This window comes from Phoca vitulina, unplaced genomic scaffold (genome assembly GCF_004348235.1).
Source record: "Phoca vitulina isolate PV1807 unplaced genomic scaffold, GSC_HSeal_1.0 scaffold3, whole genome shotgun sequence".
NCBI lineage: Eukaryota > Metazoa > Chordata > Mammalia > Carnivora > Phocidae > Phoca > Phoca vitulina.
The window spans coordinates 78,895,193-78,913,744 of NW_022589706.1; the positions used below are offsets into that span (position 1 = coordinate 78,895,193).

The window sequence follows — 18,552 nt, forward strand, 5'->3', positions numbered from 1 at the left end:
TGTATTATATACTGCATTCCTACAATAAAGTAAGCTAGAGAAATGAGAATGTTATTAAGAAAATCACAAGGAAGAGAAAATACGTTTACAGTACCGTATTTACTGAAAAAAATCTGAGTGGACCCACACAGTTTGAGGATCAACTGTATATCCTTTACCTATTTCTAAAAGTCATTAAAATTAGTTGACCTCTTTTTAAAAAAGAAAACAATAAGCTAGGTTGATAGCAGTACAAATGACTAGGCAGGAACGGTTATACGATGTTGTAGGTTGGACCTACAAAATCCAACAAGTAGCAACATACTACTTGAGTGAGAAGAAACTAAAATGGCGTCAAAATTCCAGGCCTCCTTCACTGAGAAAATGTTGGTGCTTTTATTGGAAATAAATAAAAGGCTCTTCCGCCGCCATTTTAAGCCCAGCTCCATACGACGCTCGGCCGCTGCCGCTGCCGGGGCCGCACTACGCGCCAGCCCCGGCCCACAACTCCGCCACCGTGGAGGCATGAACGAGCACGGCAACGCAGAGGAAGTCGCGGAGGGATCCAAGATCAACGCGAGCAAGAGTAGTAGTTACCTGAGGGGGAGGTCGATGATGGGACTGGAAGAGGCAAGGTGATTGCAACAATGTTAGCTATGTGCAGGCTCATAAACTTGATGGCAGGTGCATGGGTATTCACTTAATTATTAGACTTTAAAAATCACAAACACACATGGGCATATAACTTTCCATGTATTGGATACTATATAGTAAAAAGAAGAAAAAAATGTTCATAGGAAGCTATGAACATTCCTCTAACCTACATAAGGGTATTTATGTGTTCCATTCCGAAGAAGCTGCACTCTCCAAACCTCAGTCTGTCCATCGCCCAAAGGAGCTTCAGCTACGATTCTTCCTTCAGAAGGTGCACAGGTACAAGAACTCAGGTTCATGAGTCAAAACATTTTGGTTGGCCCTAACATCATTTTTGCCTAAAATCCTTAAACTAGTAAATATTGCTTCATGTCTACCACAGCTATTAGAAATTATAGATAATTAGAAATTATCCATTTCTAATAAAAGCATGACGGTAAAGTGTTCATTGGAGGCTTGAGCTGGGATACAAGCAAGGAAGATCGAACTGTATATTTGTCTCGATTTGGGGAAGTTGTAGACTGTACAATTAAAACAGTGACGGAAGATCAAGAGGATTTGGATTTGTGCTTTTCAGAGATGCTGCTAGTGTTGATAAGGTTTGGGAACTGAAAGAACACAAATTGGATGGCAAATTGATAGACCCCCCAAAAGGGCCAAAGCTTTAAAAGGGAAAGAACCCCCCAAAAAGGTTTTTTGTGGGTGGATTGAGCCCAGATACTTCTGAAGAACAAATTAAAGACTATTTTGGAGCCCTTGGAGAGATTGAAAATATTGAACTTCCCATGGATACAAAAACAAATGAAAGAAGAGGATTTTGTTTTATCTGTATGACATATACGGACGAAGAGCCAGTAAAGAAATTGTTAGAAAGCGGATATCATCAGATTGGTTCTGGGAAGTGTGAAATCAAAGTTGCACAACCCAGAGAGGTATACGGGCAGCAACAGCAACAACAAAAAGGAGGAAGAGGTGCTGCAGCTGGTGGACGAGGTGGTACTAGGGGTCGTGGACGAGGTCAGGGCCAAAACTGGAACCAAGGATTTAATAACTATTATGATCAAGGATATGGAAATTACAATCATGCTTATGGTGTGATCAAAACTATATTGGTATGGCGGCTATGATTATAGTGGGTGTGACCATGGGAACTAGGGGTACGCAGACTACGGCGGCCAACAGAGCACCTACGGCGAGGCGTCTCGAGGGGGTGGCAGTCACCAAAACATTTACCAGCCATACTGAAGGAGGACGTTGGAGAAAACCGGAGGAGATTGCTGAAGTTAACCCATCTTGCAGGACGACACTGAAGACTGGTCTTCTGTTGATCTAAGATGATTATTTTGTAAAAGACTTTCTAGTGTACAAGACACAACTGTGTCCAACTGTATAGAGCCGCCAGTTAGTTTTCTTTGTTTTTACTTTGTCTTTTGCTATCTGTGTTATGACTCGATGTGGATTTGGGTTTATACAAATTTTATTTGTATGATTTCATGTTAAACCTCAAATAAATGCCTCCTTATGTGATTGTTAAAAGAAAAAAAAAATGGATAAAAGAAGAGAAACTAAGGATTTGGGAGAATTGAGAGAAGAGGCATTTGGATATATTGAGTTTCAGTACTCCATGAAGACATTCAGGTGGAAGAGTGGAGCAGAATTTCCAGCCACAAATCAGGAGAGGACAGAGTTAGAGATTAAGGCAGTGGAGCAATTCTGGCACAGAGCCACACAGTTCTCGCACAAACGGCAGAAACTAAGAGACTTCCAAGGATGGAGAACAGAGAAGAAGGGATGTGTGGACTGACCCTCAGGACCTGCTTGCATTTATCAAGAACTTTTAGCAAATGGGATGCTTTTGGTGGTATATTTTGAACAGTATATTGTGCTCGTCACTGTTTTCACTAGACATCTTTAAATTAAAACAGTAATTGTTCTCTTTGCTTACTATTTATTCTTGCCAACAGGCAATATGGGATGTGAAAAGATGTGGGTTGAATCCTTGTCCCACCGTTTAATAGATGCAATGATCTTAGGCCATAACTTCTCTGAGCCTCAGTCAGTGTAAGAAATGATAACCTTGTGGTGGGAACTGTAAGATCAGGTGCACCTGAGAGGGTCAAGGATAGTGCACTGCACATGGAAGACATTAAATCATTATTACATGAAGATGAGTCTCATAGCCTAGGTTGACTATGTACACTTACATGTGATAAAGACCAACCAGCCCTTACCTAAAGATTCAACTCTCAGATGTTCCTTTGATTCCCAGTGTTGGGCCATGAGAAGCAAATCCTCTTCACAAGCAAACACACCCCACAAGGCATCAAACGAAGAAGCATTATGTCCAGGTTTAAGGATCAGGATTTTCTAAAGCTATCTTTTTTTTTTTAAAGAAGGCTTAAAAACCTCAGGGTTCTCTCTTCCCCAAAACTGAATGACTGTTTCTGCTCAAACTTAAACTTCAAATAGAGTCCTAAACTAATTTATCTCCTTAATGTCACACATCGTTTAAGCAGTCAAACTTTTAGAAAACGTCTAGACCTTTAAATGACTCCTTTCCTAGAAGCTTTTGAGATCATTTTGCAACATAAAATGATCAAATAAAATCAAATATTCCATTTTTAAGTCTTTCATAGAAGGTGAGTACAGACACCGGAAAAAGTACCTTCTATTTAAGGATAAATTTATATTTGGTCAATTTGGACCATAATCATGAGACTTCCTCCTCTGAAACACAACAAAAATATTCAAATGGGTGATAATGGTATTATACTTAGAGATCCATAGTGAAATGTTTGAGGATGAAATGATGTGATGTCTAGGACTGCTTTAAAATAAGGGGGGGTGCATAGTGAATGGAGGAAGAAATAAACTATATTGAAGGCAGGGTGGTGGGTAAATGGGAGTTCATTTGCTACTTTTTTTGGTATTTGTTTGAAATTTACCATAACAAAAAGTTTTAAAAGTATATCTACATGACAATTGCCTCTTGGCTACTTCAAGAGTTCAAAAATACACATTTATCCACACTGATGCACATATTTTATTAGAATTTATTGACGAGTGATAATCGGCAGATCAGTGCCTCCATTGACAGACTCGTGGCTCATAGGACAGAATGACAGCTCCTAGGACAGAATGATTAAGACTAACTTATTAATCACATGTATAGCTACCATGATATAATCTTAACATTTATATTTTACAAATTTACACATCTAAAAAGTCTTCTCTGATCATTTGTCCCAATTACATAAGAAGGATATAAGACAGTCATAAAATTTAGAGAAAAAGTCCTAAGCATTTGGTGCCTACCATTTTTTAGTATATGTGTATATTCATATATTTATAATATATTCTCTTCTATTTTTAAGTGTAGATTTCAAATATGAACACATCTTCGTAATGGAGTCTATGTAGTTATTAAAAATTATTCTAGATCTATACTTACACTTATAGATACAGAAATATGTTCACCATATATTTTAAATGAAGAAGTACTTACAAAACCATTTCAGGAATTGATTTCATATTATTGTATTTGTATATACTTAGAAAAATCTGGAAAAATACACATAAAAAATTATACAGTGGTTACTTCTGCTTTGTAGTATGCTTTTTATTGTTTTTCCCTTGTTCTTTATATTTTATATTTTTGTGCATCAATTTTTTGTTCAAGAAGCATTAAACATTTATAATTCTTTAAAAAATAATTTTAAGAGAGGGAATAAGAAAATTATCAGTATATGAGAATTTCATACATGAAAAAGTAATGTTTTATATCAGTGAACAAAAGAGAAATTGTTAAATTATGGGATATAAAAACCAACCATTTGAAAAACTCAAATGGATCAATATTTTAAACATGTAAGGGAATTATAAAGATACTAAAAAAGGGAAATAATTGTAAATATTTATTTAATTGGGAAAAAGGGAATTACTTCTGAAGTATAATATCGAAGACAGAAACAATCATAAAAGGAAAAAACCTTACAAGATTTTCAATATATAAAACTTTAAAACAGCTATATGACAAAATAAATCATTAACAAAAGAGACATTTTGAAAATATATAACAAGAGGTCTAACAAATCTGTATTTTAAAAGATGAATAACCAACAGAAAAATAAAAAACATGAGTAAATAACCCCAAATCACCAATAAACATGAAATAAACATATAAAAGATGTTCAACCTCACTATAAATTGTGTTTAGTTTTGCTTTTTAAAATAATGTCCAGGGGAGCCTGGGTGGCTCAGTCGTTGGGCGTCTGCCTTCGGCTCAGGTCATGATCCCAGGGTCCTGGGATCAAGCCCTGCATCGGGCTCCCTGCTCAGGCAGGAAGCCCGCTTCTCCCTCTCCCACTCCCCCTGCTTGTGTTCCTGCTCTATCTCTCTCTGTCAAATAAATAAATAAAATCTTAAAAAATAATAATAATAATAATGTCCAAATGGGGCACCTGGGTGGCTCAGTCAGTTGAGTGTCCCACTCTAGATTTTGGCTCAGGTCATGATCTCAGGGTTGTGGGATTGAGCACCCCCCCCCAACCAAGGCTCCCTACTCAGCGGGGAGTCTGCTTGAGATTCTCTCTCTCCCTCTCCCTCTGCCCCTCCCTCCACTCACATGCGCCTGCACTCTCTCTCTAAAATAAATAAATCTTTTTAAAAACTAAATAAATAGAATAACGTCCAAATCTAGCACCTAAAATGAGCACTCTGAAAAAATGATGATGGGAATGTAAAACTGTTACAGTTTTTATTGAGAAAAACTTGTAAGTACATATTAAAAGGCTAAAAAAGTGCATACCCTTTGAATCAGCAATTGCACTTCTAAGAAATGTCTAAGAAAATAAGGATATATGCTAACTAAAATTTAGTCAAAAGGATCTTCATCAAAGAATAGAAAAAATCAAGTCAGATAACTATCCAACAGTAAGTGATTGATCATATGATAGCAAATATATACAATGAAATCAAAAAGAGCCCTTAAACATGGTTTGTAGAAATATGCTTATCATATGTAAAACCATCAAAAATATTCTATATAAAAATTTTGTTACACTGTATATTTAATCTCTACACCCAACATGGGGATCAAACTCACGACCCTGAGATCAAGAGTCCCGGGCTCCACCGACTGAGCCAGTCAGGCGCCCCTTGTTACACTGTATATTTAAATAATTATCAAAAATGTGTATAGACAGAAAAGTTCTGAATGGATATATTTTTAAATTTTAATAGTAGTTATCTCTGAAAGCCAGGTTTCCAAGTTTTCTTCTTCTCATCTATATTTTCTAATTTTGGCACACTGAGAATCTTTTATCTAAAAAAAAAGAAAAATGTGGGACACCTGGGTGGCTCAGTCTGTTGCGCATCTGCCTTCGGCTCAGGTCATGATCCCAGGGTCCTGGGATCGAGTCCCACATCCAGCTCCTTGCTCGGCGGGAGCCTGCTTCTCCCTCTGCCTGCCGTTCCCCCTGCTTGTGCTCTCTCTCTCTCTCTGACAAATAAATAAATAAAATCTTAAAAAATTTAAAAAAAAAGCTTTTCAAACTTGCACCACTGAGGAATTGCATAGGAAAGCTGAGAACGTTCTTACAAAAGTCCCCTTGTCCAAGCACTTAGTATATCATATGGTGATTAGTTAGGTTTTCTGCCTCACAAGAATGTGACCTCCTACAAAACAGGAACTGAGTCTTATTCATTTCTTTTTTATTATAATGCATACTTTATTTAGTGTGTGGTATAACAGTAGGCTGAATGAATGAATGATAACCTTTATCAGGGAGTTCAAAGGCTCTCCAAGACACCTAAGATTTAGATCCTGTATAGGAAACACAGACAAGTCACCTATGAAACACCAAAGGCCGGCCAAAGGAGCCTCTCAGTAAAGATGAATTCTATTAAACTAACTGCTCAGACCAAAAAATCCTGAAGTTTTCTTTGACTCCTCTTTCTTTCACACCTCACACCCAATCCATTGACAAATCCAACTGAACAAATCCTGTTGGTTCTACATTTAAAATGTGTTCTCACAAGCTTTCTCACCATTTCACCACTACCACCTTGGTCCAAGCAAGAAGTCATCTCCTGCCCATTTAAGGGCAATAGTCCTCTACTCAGTGTCCGTGCTACCATTCTGTTGCATTTTGGTCTTCACACAGCCAAAATGACCTTCTAACAGGCAGATCCATTCATGCAACTCTATGCTCCAAACTCCCGATACATGTAGAATAAAATCCAGCATGCTTCCCATGGCTTACAAGCCCTGCATGATCTGCTACAGATGCCCTCTTTGAATACATTCCCTTCTGCGATGTCTCACAGGGTTCTAGCCACACTGGCCACCTAGAACTTGTCAAGCACGTTCCCACCTCAAGGCCTCTCCCCTCTCCACACTCGCCTTTTTTCCCTCTTTGCTGGGAATCCACTTCTTTTTAAAACTGAACTTATCAAAAAGATCTCTGCTTAAAAGTCACTTTATCAAAATGGCTATCTTTAACCGCTTTATTCTAATAGCAGTCCTTCCCAACCAGCCTTCTACCCTCGCTTCCTCTAATCAGCTTTCTTTTCCGTGCACCACCTGCCATTATATTATCTATTAATTTGTCTGTTGTCTATCTCCTCCACTGGAATGCCTATTGGGACAAAGTTTGTTTTCTTCACCACTCAATTTCAGGCACTTTGAATAGTGCCTGTTATGTTGGAAGTACCGAATACTTATAAGGTAATTAGGGGAATGAATAAGTAAATACCTTTGGCAAGATATGTTTCAAGTTCTCTGTGTAAACACAGTATCGGGTCCAGTATCTGCTCTAAACGACAGAATATTTCCTGAGGCCAACACCAGGAAGGGAAGTTGGAATGAAGCAGGTGGAATAACAGCAGCATATTACTCAGTAATACTGATGTTGCTGATGATCAGGCCCAGAGTTCCCCAATCCCCAAAAGCCGCCCCGACCTCTCATCCCACTACCATTTAAAACCCACATATACCTTATTGAACTTAAAGTTTTTCTAAGAATTTCTGAACATATTTAACAAACACTGTAAATTATTTCCATGAGGAAAAGTCAGTTATTTCATACTCTGACAACCTCCTTCTCATTAGCTAGTAACCAAACACTGTTTCTTAATATGTAGCCTTGTAACATGGAATAATCATCTGATTTGCTAAAGCCACTAATTATTTCTCACTGCCCTTAATTTTTCAGTAAAATGAGGCAAGGAGAGACCCTGCAAAATAAACACAGGCATTCTCAAAGCATGTGTGAGGGAAGCCTCAGGGTACCAAGGTCAGCTGTGATCTATGTCACAAGTAGTTTGTTAACTAAAAGTAGTTAACGTACCTAAATTTGAGAATTAGTTATTTTAAAAAATAAACTGGACTATGGTCAGTGTCATTTACAAGATTCACTTCCTTTCTGATATATATTTCTTGAAAAAAAGCTAATGTGTACCAGATCAGAAATTTTGCATAACCCTACTTGATGATCCTGTCATTTAAGTAAACTGTGAATGATATTCCTCATAGTCAACCACAGGAATAGCATAATTTTTCAAAACACCACGGTAAGGGTGGTAACGTTGAGAACGCAGGCTATGGAATGGAGTCAGGCCAGCCTGGGCTAGACTTCCACTTCTGCCACTTAGTTGCTTTGTGATTTTGGGTAAATTCTCTAACTTCTCTGGGCTCCATAACTCCCTATCATCCATAAAATGCAGTTAAGAAGATCTACTCTTGTAGAGATGTTATAGGGGCTGGGACAATGTATCAAGTACATCTTGTCCCAGGCAAGAATGGTTAAAGAATGGGAAAGCCACATGCAGCTGATGGAACAGTGCACAAAAACAGTGGAAGGTGGGAAAGTCTGTTTGCAAACTTCTGCACACAGGCAGCCAAATAGAAAACCGTCCTCCACAAGGAGTCTATAAATTGGAGCATCTGTTAAGACACACACACACACACACACACACACACACACACACACACACACGTATCACGTGCCCTGAGAGGAAATGGCATCTTTCTTCATATCCCAATCAGCCTTAAAAATTATTTAGCCTTTACACTAGTACTAATAATCCTAACCTTACATTTGTATGTCTCATCTTCCTCACCCTAGGAGGGTTGCATCAATCCCAAATCTGACTCCCTGAGGTCTACAAGCGAAAGAGAAAAACTAAGACATTACTGAATACAACTAACACTTAGCAAAACTATTGTCCCCTGAAGTGTCCATATAGTAAAACAGTAAGCCCCTGCCTTATGCTTTGTCAGTAACAAGTCCTTTCTATACACTCTACAGTGGAGAACTATCGCAATAGGAAAACCGCCAGCAGAAATACTGTATGCCCTGTATGAACTTCCGCCTTCCAGAATGAGTGATGTCCCACACTGGGTCGGTCCGTCTCCACCAAGCCCAGACCCCAGAGGTGCTCTCCGCCAACAGTACGTAAATGGCCTCAGCATTTCCCCGCCCCAGACCACAAGACGCAAAGGGAAAGTTAGGGCCAAACCCAGGAACACAGCCTAAAGCTTGGGGGCTGCCAAGCCGTTCCTGGGCCCCTCTCAGCAGGAGGGGCATGCGGGTGCAGGTTCCGGCCGGGCGGCCGCACACAGTACCTGGATGAGGCCCCGCTGCAACAGGGCGCTGTGCACGCAACCGGGGACCCTCCCCGGCAGCTCCAGCGAGCCGTTCCCGCTGCGGATCCTCCAGCTTCCCCGCAAGCTGAGGCTGCGTCCCAAGGCAGTGGGGCCCGCTCCGCACAAGGCGAGCAGGAGAAGCAGGCGGAGGCGCATATCGAGAGCGGGTGCTACTGCATCCGGATCGGCGGCCGCGGAAGCGCGGGGCCCTCGGAAGAAGCCGGGCTCTCGCTCTCTCCGCCCGGGCCCCGCCCCCAGGTCAGCTGAGCGGCTGGGACCGCCCTGGCCCCCGAGGCTGCGCGGGCTGGCGGTGAGCGCCGAGCTCTGGTGGCTGGGCAGAATCTGGTCCCGGGCTGGTACCTCTGCAGTCTGGGCAGTTCTCAGCGCTTGTTCCTGCTGCTCCGATGTCTGAACAGGAGGCGAGAACTGTGCAGGGTAATTGGGACACACAGATCCCTGGGCACAAAGTGGCGCGCAAAGCCTCGGGGAGCTCAAGGACAGACAATAGGATGACGAGACACAGCTAGAGAGGCTCCTAACGGCTTCAGAGAAGGGAAACACCGAGACACTCGCCGCCTCAACTCCCCCAAATTTCCCCAGACCCTCATCCACACTGCAAGGGCCTGCCTGGCGGCCGTAACGCTCACCTCCTGCAGCTCCACAGGTGGGCTCAGAGCGTACTCCCACCCTTCAAAGAGTAGACAGTGACTAAAATTACCTCATTCGTAGAGTCATTTTGAAGGCTGAGAAAATCCGTGCACAGCGTGCAGCGTGGGGCCTGGCCCAGAGATAAACAGTTAGTTACTGTTAGTGGACTACGACCCTCTGTTTTTAAAAAGCCTCACAGAGGAGGCTTCCTGAGGTTCCAGAAATTTGCCCTAAATGCGCTGGCAAATTTAAAATCCTCTGCCGCTCAGTGAGTGTGAGACTTGAACTGGAAAGTTTCTGAACTCACAAATGTAGACAGTACATTTTTTTCAGGTTGTTATAAGCATAAAATGAATTGACATGTATAGCTGTTCCTACCAACGCAGGGGTACCCAAGGAATACCACAGGCTTATTTCAGGTTTCATTGTCACGTGGTCTACTTAAGTCCCATTTTGCAATAGGATGTAACAGTGATCCTAGGAAGGTGACACGGAATTTTACATTACATAAAATAGATTTATTCCTGTGCTGATGTTATCTCCCTTGTTTCCATATTTAGGAGGAAGCCTTTTAAGAGTTCTCCCTTCATCAAATCTGAGCTTTATTTTGGCTATTTATAATGACCCTGGAATTGCCTGAATCTGTAGACACAGGGCAGTATTTTACTTTTACAGAGTCATTATTTTTCATAAGCCTAGCATCTTGGCTTTAGGGATATTATGGATTATCTAGTCCAAGCCTCTGGTTTTACAGCTGAGGGAACAGAGTCCAAAGCGGTCAGGTGACTTGCCTGTCATACAGTGGCAGGCAGGACCAAAATTCTCCAATTCTGGCTTAGTCTCCTTGTAGTAGAGCCTATTGATATTGAGAAGGCTCTGGCTGGCTCAAAGCCTTCCTCACTTCAGCGGCGTTCTTTTGATAGGAACAAAGCTCTCAATTAAAATAATATGCCATAACTCAGTGCATTAAATAGTCAGCCCTGGTCTGTTTAAAACTAATAACAAGACATAACAGCAAGAGTAGTACAGGAATTTTTTCATAAATCTCAGAGATTCCATTAAGCCAGGTCAAAGGCAAACTCATCCCAGCAAGTATGTTTCGATATATTCTGTTGTTCTATTAGGAAATAGTTTAATGTGGCGCCTGAGTGGCTCAGTCAGTTAAGCGTCTGCCTTTAGCTCAGGTCATGATCTCAGGGTTCTGGGCTCAAGCCCCAAATCAGGCTGCTGCTCAGCGGGAAGCCTGCTTCTCCCTCTCCCCAACCCCCCCCCCCCACCCCTGCTCATGCACGCGCTCACTCTCTCTTAAATAAATAAATAAATAAATAAAATCTTTAAAAAAAAAAAAGAAAAAGAAATAGTTTAAGGAATCTATTTTAAGAAAAAAATAAGAATACACACTTATCATTTCTCTTTTCATTCCAGGACACAAACATGGCATGACTTGGATTGCTTCACCTTGAAATCAGAGAGCTTTGAGAAAATCAAACCCCTAATAAGTATTCTGCCTAAAGTTTGGATTGGCACAGGTAATATGATGAATTTTCATTTTGTTATAGGATAATTTTTTGTCCATTATTTCCAGGAAGAATAAATCTTATTTTTAGCCATAAAAATTTTTAACTTAAGTAACTTAAAGCCACAATATGAAAAACAATTTTAAAAAATAGTCACAAGTCCTTACACTGTATAAATGGATTCTATTTTATCATCTCATTTGATGCTTTCTAAAATTCAAATTGTTTAGATCAAACGATAGTTTCCTGGTTTAAAAAGACAAGGCTTATAGAAGTTAAATGATATGCAGGGTCAGCATCCTGCTACAGAAGACCAATGAGGGCTTTTTGGCTCACATGGCAATGCTTCCAATCATCTCTAAATATATGAAGTTGGTAAACTCATTAGATTAGAACACCAAGGTATACCAAGGCCAAAGATGTTCCAATCCCATGAGATAATTACATAAATTATAATGAGGGGAAGAAAAATGACTCAGAGTGTCTGCTTAATCCCCAAAGCTAGGGATAGTAGGCCAGAAGTATCTCCCTAGAAAGTTATACAAAGAACTCTTAAACTCAACAGTAAGTTCACAAATAACCTGGCTAAAAAATGGACCAGAGACCTTAGCAGACAAGTCACCTAAGAAGATATACAGATGGCAAATAAACATATGAAAAGATGTTCCACATCATATATCATCAAGGAAATGCAATTAAAACAACAATGAGATACCCCTACACACCTATTAGAATGACCAAAATCCAAAACACTGACAACACCAAATGTTGACAAGGATGTGGAGAAACAGGAACTCTCATTCATTGTTGATGTGAATACAGAATGGTAAAACCACTTTGGAAGATACTTTGGTGGTTTGTTACAGAATTAAATATGCACTTACCTTATGATCCAGCAATCACAATGCTTGATATTTACCCAAAGGAGTTGAAAACTTATGTCCATACAAAAATATGCGGGGGCATATGGGTGACTCAGTCAGTTAAGCATCTGACTCTTGATTTCAGCTCAGGTCATGATCTCAGTGAGATCAAGGCCGGGCATGGAGCCTGCTTAAGATTCTCGCTCCCTCTGCCCCTCCCCCCCCAACTCGTGTGTGCATGCATGCTTGCTTTCTCTGTAAAAAAAAATTTTTTTTAAATGCATGTGGATGTCTATAGTAGTTTTATTTGTAACTGTTAAAACCTGGAAGCAACCAAGATGTCCTTCAGTTGGTGAATGGATAAATAAACTGTGGTATGTCTGAACAATGGAATATTATTCAGTGCTAAAAAGAAATGAACTATGAGCACTGGGTGTTATATGTAACTAATGAATCATTGAACACTACATCAAAAACTAATGATGTACTGGGGCACCTGGGTGGCTCAGTCGTTAAGCCTCTGCCTTCAGCTCAGGTCATGATCTCGGGGTCCTGGGATCGAGCCCCTCATCGGGCTCCCTGCTCTGCGGGAAGCCTGCTTCTCCCTCTCCCACTCCCCCTGCCTGTGTTCCCTCTCTCACTGTGTCTCTCTCTGTCAAATAAATAAATAAAATCTTTAAAAAAAAAACAACAACCTAATGATGTACTATATGTTGGCTAACTGAACATTAAAACAAAGAAAATAAATTTGAAGAAAAGTGAGTCAAAAAAATCTTATGACCAATAAAGATATCATATAACAGTGTATTACTATGTATTATATATAAAATTTTGACACAAAAATGATGTTTGTTATTTTGATTGCATTTCAAAACTAATAAATTAATCTTGAAAAACAAAACAAAAAAACTAAAAACAAACAAACAAAAAAAAGAAATGAACTATCAAGCTGTGAAAAAGAGGGAGGAAACTTAAATGCATATTACAAAGTAGAAGAAGCCAATCTGAAAAGGCTATATAAAATATGATTCCAACTATATGACACTCCGGAAAAAGTAAAACTATGGAGACAGTAAAAAAGATGAGAAGTAAAAAGATGCCAGGGGTTAGGGAGGGATGAATATATGGAGCACGGAGGACTTTTAGGGCAGTGAAACTACTCTGTATAACCATAATAGTGGATATATATCGCTATACTTTTGTCAAAACCCATAGAATGTACAACACCGTGAGTGAAGTGCAATGTCAACTATAGACTTTGGGTGATAACGTAGGTTCATCAGTGGTAACAAATATACAATTGTAGTGGGGGATATGATAACGGGGAAGGCTGTGTATGTATGGGAGCAGGGAATGTATGGGAAATCTCTGTATTTTTCATTCAATTATGCTGTTAACTTAAAATTGCTCTAAAAATAGTCTATTAAAATATATATTTCTAGAAATTCCATGGGTCAAAGAAATAAGACTTCCTGTGACTTGTCATGTAAAGATCTTGGAAGTCATCACTGCATCCTAAAAATAAGTAAAAAGCTGAACTGAAAATCACTAACTCTTCTTAGATCCATCAGAGAATTCAGGTGACAGCAAACCACTACCCCCAAAACTGGAGAGACAGGTGGATACAGAGAATCACAGCTTACCAAAGCAGAAACCCATGAGCAGAAAGCTCCTCAGGAACAGGTACTAGGGTAGGAAAACCTAAACTATAAATGATGAATTGCTGGAAGTTGAGAGTTAAAAACTCTTATCAGGGCCCAGTCTTAGGGGGTTACCCATGCTTTTGTGAGTTTTGCTTTATGGAGCTTAACCAAGTTCTCACACTGAAGATTAGAGAACAATTCCCTGATACTTCAGCAGGGGGAGGGGAAAAGGAACCATTTTGAAATACATCAGATGATTCTGTTCTTCTTAACAGGACTTGTCATCAAGAGAAACTATTTAACCAAAGCCTAACTAAACCTTTGGGGTTTTATCAGGGTCTAACCAACCTAGAAGAAGGGAAATACCAACTCCAGCCCTCTCTAGCTATCCTGCCCACTAAGGAGGTGAAAAAAAAAATGAGAAGCTCTTATGAAGTTCATAGCTCAGGGCACAAGCTCACTAAAAACCTAAGCCTAATCATAGGACTATAGAAAGCTTCCCCTCTCTTGGGGCACCTGGGTGGCTCAGTCAGTTAAGTGTCCGATTCTTGATTTCAGCCCAGGGTCATGGAATTGAGCCCCACAATGGGATCTGCACTCAGTGTGGAGTCTGCTTGTCTCTCTCCCTCTGCTCCTCCCTCCTCTCTAAAATAAATAAATAAAATCTTAAAAAAAAAAAAAAAAAGCTTCTCCTCTCCCCACATCCTCCCATCATATCACCAAAGGCCTATTTACCACAGTTCCTTTCACCCAGAACACCATGTATGGCTTTCAACAAAAAATTACAATGCAAAAAACACAATTTAAAGAGGCAGAGCAAGTACTAGAACCAGACTCAGATATGGCAGGGATATAGGATTAACAGGCCAGGAATTTAAAATAACTAACTATGATTAATATGCTAAGGGTTTTAATGGATAAATAGCATGATAGAACAAATGGGGAATGTAAGCACAGGGAGTCTAAGAAAGAAATTCTAAGGAAGACTCACAAAGAAATACTAGAAACTAAAAACATGGAGAAAAATGAAGAATGTCTTTGATGGGCTCATTAATTAACTAGAGATGGCAGTGGAGAAAATCTCTGAACTTTAGGATATGTCAACAGAAACTTCCCAAATCAAAAAGTGAAGAAAAAAGACTGGGGGAAAAAATGGAATAGAATATTCAAGGACTGTGGAAGAACTTAAAAAGGTGGAACAAACAATGTGAATATGAGTAGGAGAGGAAAAAGAGAAAGGAACAGAAGCAATATTTGAAGCAATAATGACCGAGAATCTGCCCCGAATTAATATCAGAGGACAAATCACAGGTCCAGGAAACTCAGAGAACACCAATCGGAATAAATGACAAAAACAAAACAAAACAAAACAACAACAACACCCAAAGAAATACAACTAGGCATATCATATTCAAACTTTAGAAAACCAAAGATAAAGATAAAATCTTGAAAGAGCAAGCAGGGGAAAAAAACCCTACATTTGGAGGAATAAAAATAAGATTACATCTAATTTCCCTTCAAAAACCATGCAAGCAAGAAGACAGTAGAGTGAAATGTATAGTGTTGAGGGAAAAAAAAAAAAGCATCACCAAACTAGAATCCTGTATCCTGCTAAATTATCCTTCAGAAGTGAAGGAGAAATAAAGATTTTCTTAGACAAACAGAAAATGAGGGAGTATGTTGTCAATATACCTGCCTTGCAAGAAATGTAAAAAGAAGTTCATCAGAGAGAAAGCAAATGATATAGGTTCAAAAACTTATATCTACATAAAGAAACGAAGAGCATTAGAGAAGGAATAAATGAAGATAAAATTAAAACTTTTATTTTTCCTGTTCTTAATTGATCTAATAGATAACAGTGTTCAAAATAATAACAGTGACAATGTATTTGATGATTATAGCTTGAATATAAGTAAAATGATTGCCTGTAATGACACAAGGGACCGGGCGGGAGGAACTAGGAATACTTTGTTACTATAAAGCACTTGCACTACCCATGAAGCAGTATGCTGTGTTTTGAGTGTGGACTTTGACAGTGGAGTTGTAAAAGGTATATTGCAAACTCTAGGGCAACCACCAAAAAAAAGTTTAAAAACAATAATTCATATGCTAATTCAGTAAGTAAAGGAAGTAAATAGTGTACAGATTGTGAGGGAAGATACAAAACTATCTTTGTTTATAGATGATATGATTGTGTATGTAGAAAATCTGAAAGAACAACAAAACCTCTGGGACGAGTATGCAATTTATAGCAAAGCTGCAGGATACACGGCTAATATACAAAAGTCTATTATTTTCCTATATATCAGCAATGAAAAATTGGAATTTGAAATAATAAATGCAACACTATTTACATTAGCACCGCAAAAATGAAGCATTCAATATAAATTAACAAAAATGTATAGGATCTATATGTAAACCTACAAAACTCTGATGAAAGCAATCAAAGAAGAACTGAATAAGTGGAGAGATAACTCTATGTTCACAGATAGGAAGACTCAATATTGTCAAGAAGTCAGTTCTTCCCAACATGATTTATAGATTCAATGGAATCCCAATTAAAATCCCAGCTAGTTATTTTGTGGATTTTGACAGACTGATTCTCAAGTTTATAGGAGGAGGCAAAAGGCCCAGAATAACTAAGACAATATTGAAGAAGGCAAACAAAATTGAACACTATCCTATCAGGAGCTCAACTAATTTGGGAGAGACGAGCTGCCAAGTGTTGGAACAATCAATCAAACCAATAAGGAGCCAAAATGAAAGTAACAGTGAAGCCTTTAAACACTTATTGTGATAGTATGAACAAAAGGCTAAAACAGAGAAGATGCCAGCTCCCCCCTGCATCATTTCCCCCATGAAATGGCATACCAATTGAGGGTCAGGTGCATCAGCAGAGATGTGGGCATTGTCTCACTGTTGAGGGAACCCTGAACAAAAGGCTCTGGCTGCTTTATGGACCCTAGGGGGAGAGAGGAGAGGAAGGGCTAGGAGTAGAAAATTACTGGGTGCTGAGTCTAAGTAGGGATAAATGTGTTTAAGGTTTCCCACTTGTCCTGCCCAATAAGGAGATACCAGCAGAGTCAGCTGAACAGGACATTTTCCCAAGACCTCAGATAAAGAGACCTAGGAATGAAGTTACAGGGACTGGGAATGTAAATATGTGAAGAGAATGAACAGCCAGAGGGACATCAGTTCTTCACAGCAACTCCCTTTAGAGATTGTAATACTTGGCTGTATACCAAGTCTGGCATGAGGGGATGATTTTTTCCCATGAGGCCTGTCAGGTAAAGCCTTGTAATTGCCTATGGTCAGGCCTGAAAAATTATACTTACATCATGCGATCCAACAAATCTGATAGTCCTGGAGATTTATCCATGGAGGATATAGAGAGTTTGGGGCAAACTCCAATAGAAGAGTCTCGTTGTAGATCCTTATATTCTGGAACAAAGCTATGTACTTCACCATAAAGATCCTACTCTGAAAAATATGTCCTAGTATGCTACTGGGTCTTAGCAAAGACCAAACTTCTGACCATGGTACATTAAAGGGCTATGCAGCCTGAACTGAGGATTATCAAATCAACCAAGTCATAAAGCTGGGCAGAAGCATCAATGTCCCATTGTATGTAGGAAGTGATATATTCAAACTCAAGCAAAGCCCAAAGGACTCAAGTAAACTACATGAATAAGTGGTCTAGCCTTCCATGTCACTTATCTCTGCTGCACTGATGACCTCAAGGGGAGTTCCTTATGACCAACTAACAGAGGCCTGATTCACATGTAGGTTGGTGCAATGTATATTGGAACTAGCCATAAAAGGATAGCTGCCAGCCACATTACAGTCCCATTCAGGAATGGCCCTGCCTGACATTGGTGAAAGGAAATCTTCTCATCACACAGAGTTGTGAGACCTATGTTTGATTTTTCACTTCATGTGAAAGGAGAGGTAGCCTGAGCTACAGTTATATATTGAACATTTGAGCAGAGCCAAAATGTTTGGTTGGGGCCTTAAAAGGGCCTTAGAAGAGGAGTGCCTGGGTGGCTCAGTTGGTTGAGTTTCCGACTCTTGATTTCAGCTCAGGTCATGACCTCGGGGTCACAAGGTCGAGCCCCATGTTGGGCTCCACGCTCAGCAGTGAGTCTGCTTCTCTCCCTCTCCTTTTGCCCCTCCCCCGGCTTGTGCTCTCTCTCTCTCTCTCTCTCTCTCTATCTCTAAAATAAATAAATAAATCTTTTAAAAAAGGGAACCTTAAAAGAAATGAGAGTGGAAAATAGGTGACATGGAGGTCTGGGTAGATAATATGTGGAGGGACACAATAGGCATGGGCACAACACACGCAGTTTCGTTGTTTCTCACATTAATGCTCACAAGAGAACACGTACCACAGAGGAGGGTCTTGAAAATCAAGTTCACAGAGAGCCCAGTTCTATGGATTTTAGCCAGTCTCTGTGTGTACCACTCCAATACTTGACATTGAGCACATGAAGAAAGTGATCATAGGAGCAAAGATGAAAGCCAAGCACAGACCCAACAACATGGGTTTTCTCTCACCAAAGATGATCTTACTTACCAACCAGCCAGAAGCAGAGACTGATGCT

The 18,552-nt window shown here is 39.8% G+C and overlaps 1 protein-coding gene and 1 pseudogene across 3 annotated transcripts in view; one reads left to right on the top strand and one right to left on the bottom strand.

Annotated features, from left to right (window-relative positions):
• MANBA (mannosidase beta) overlaps positions 1–9,545 on the bottom strand; it is a 109,714-nt gene extending 100,169 nt beyond the window's left edge. For all 3 annotated transcript variants that reach the window (XM_032400909.1, XM_032400908.1, XM_032400907.1), the window contains exon 1: positions 9,260–9,545. In XM_032400909.1, coding sequence (XP_032256800.1) covers positions 9,260–9,436 — 177 coding nt within the window. In that variant the 5' untranslated portion in view covers positions 9,437–9,545. The remainder of the gene's footprint in view (positions 1–9,259) is intronic.
• On the top strand, positions 110–3,555 carry LOC116630185 (annotated as a pseudogene).
• Positions 9,546–18,552: the final 9,007 nt, after the last annotated feature.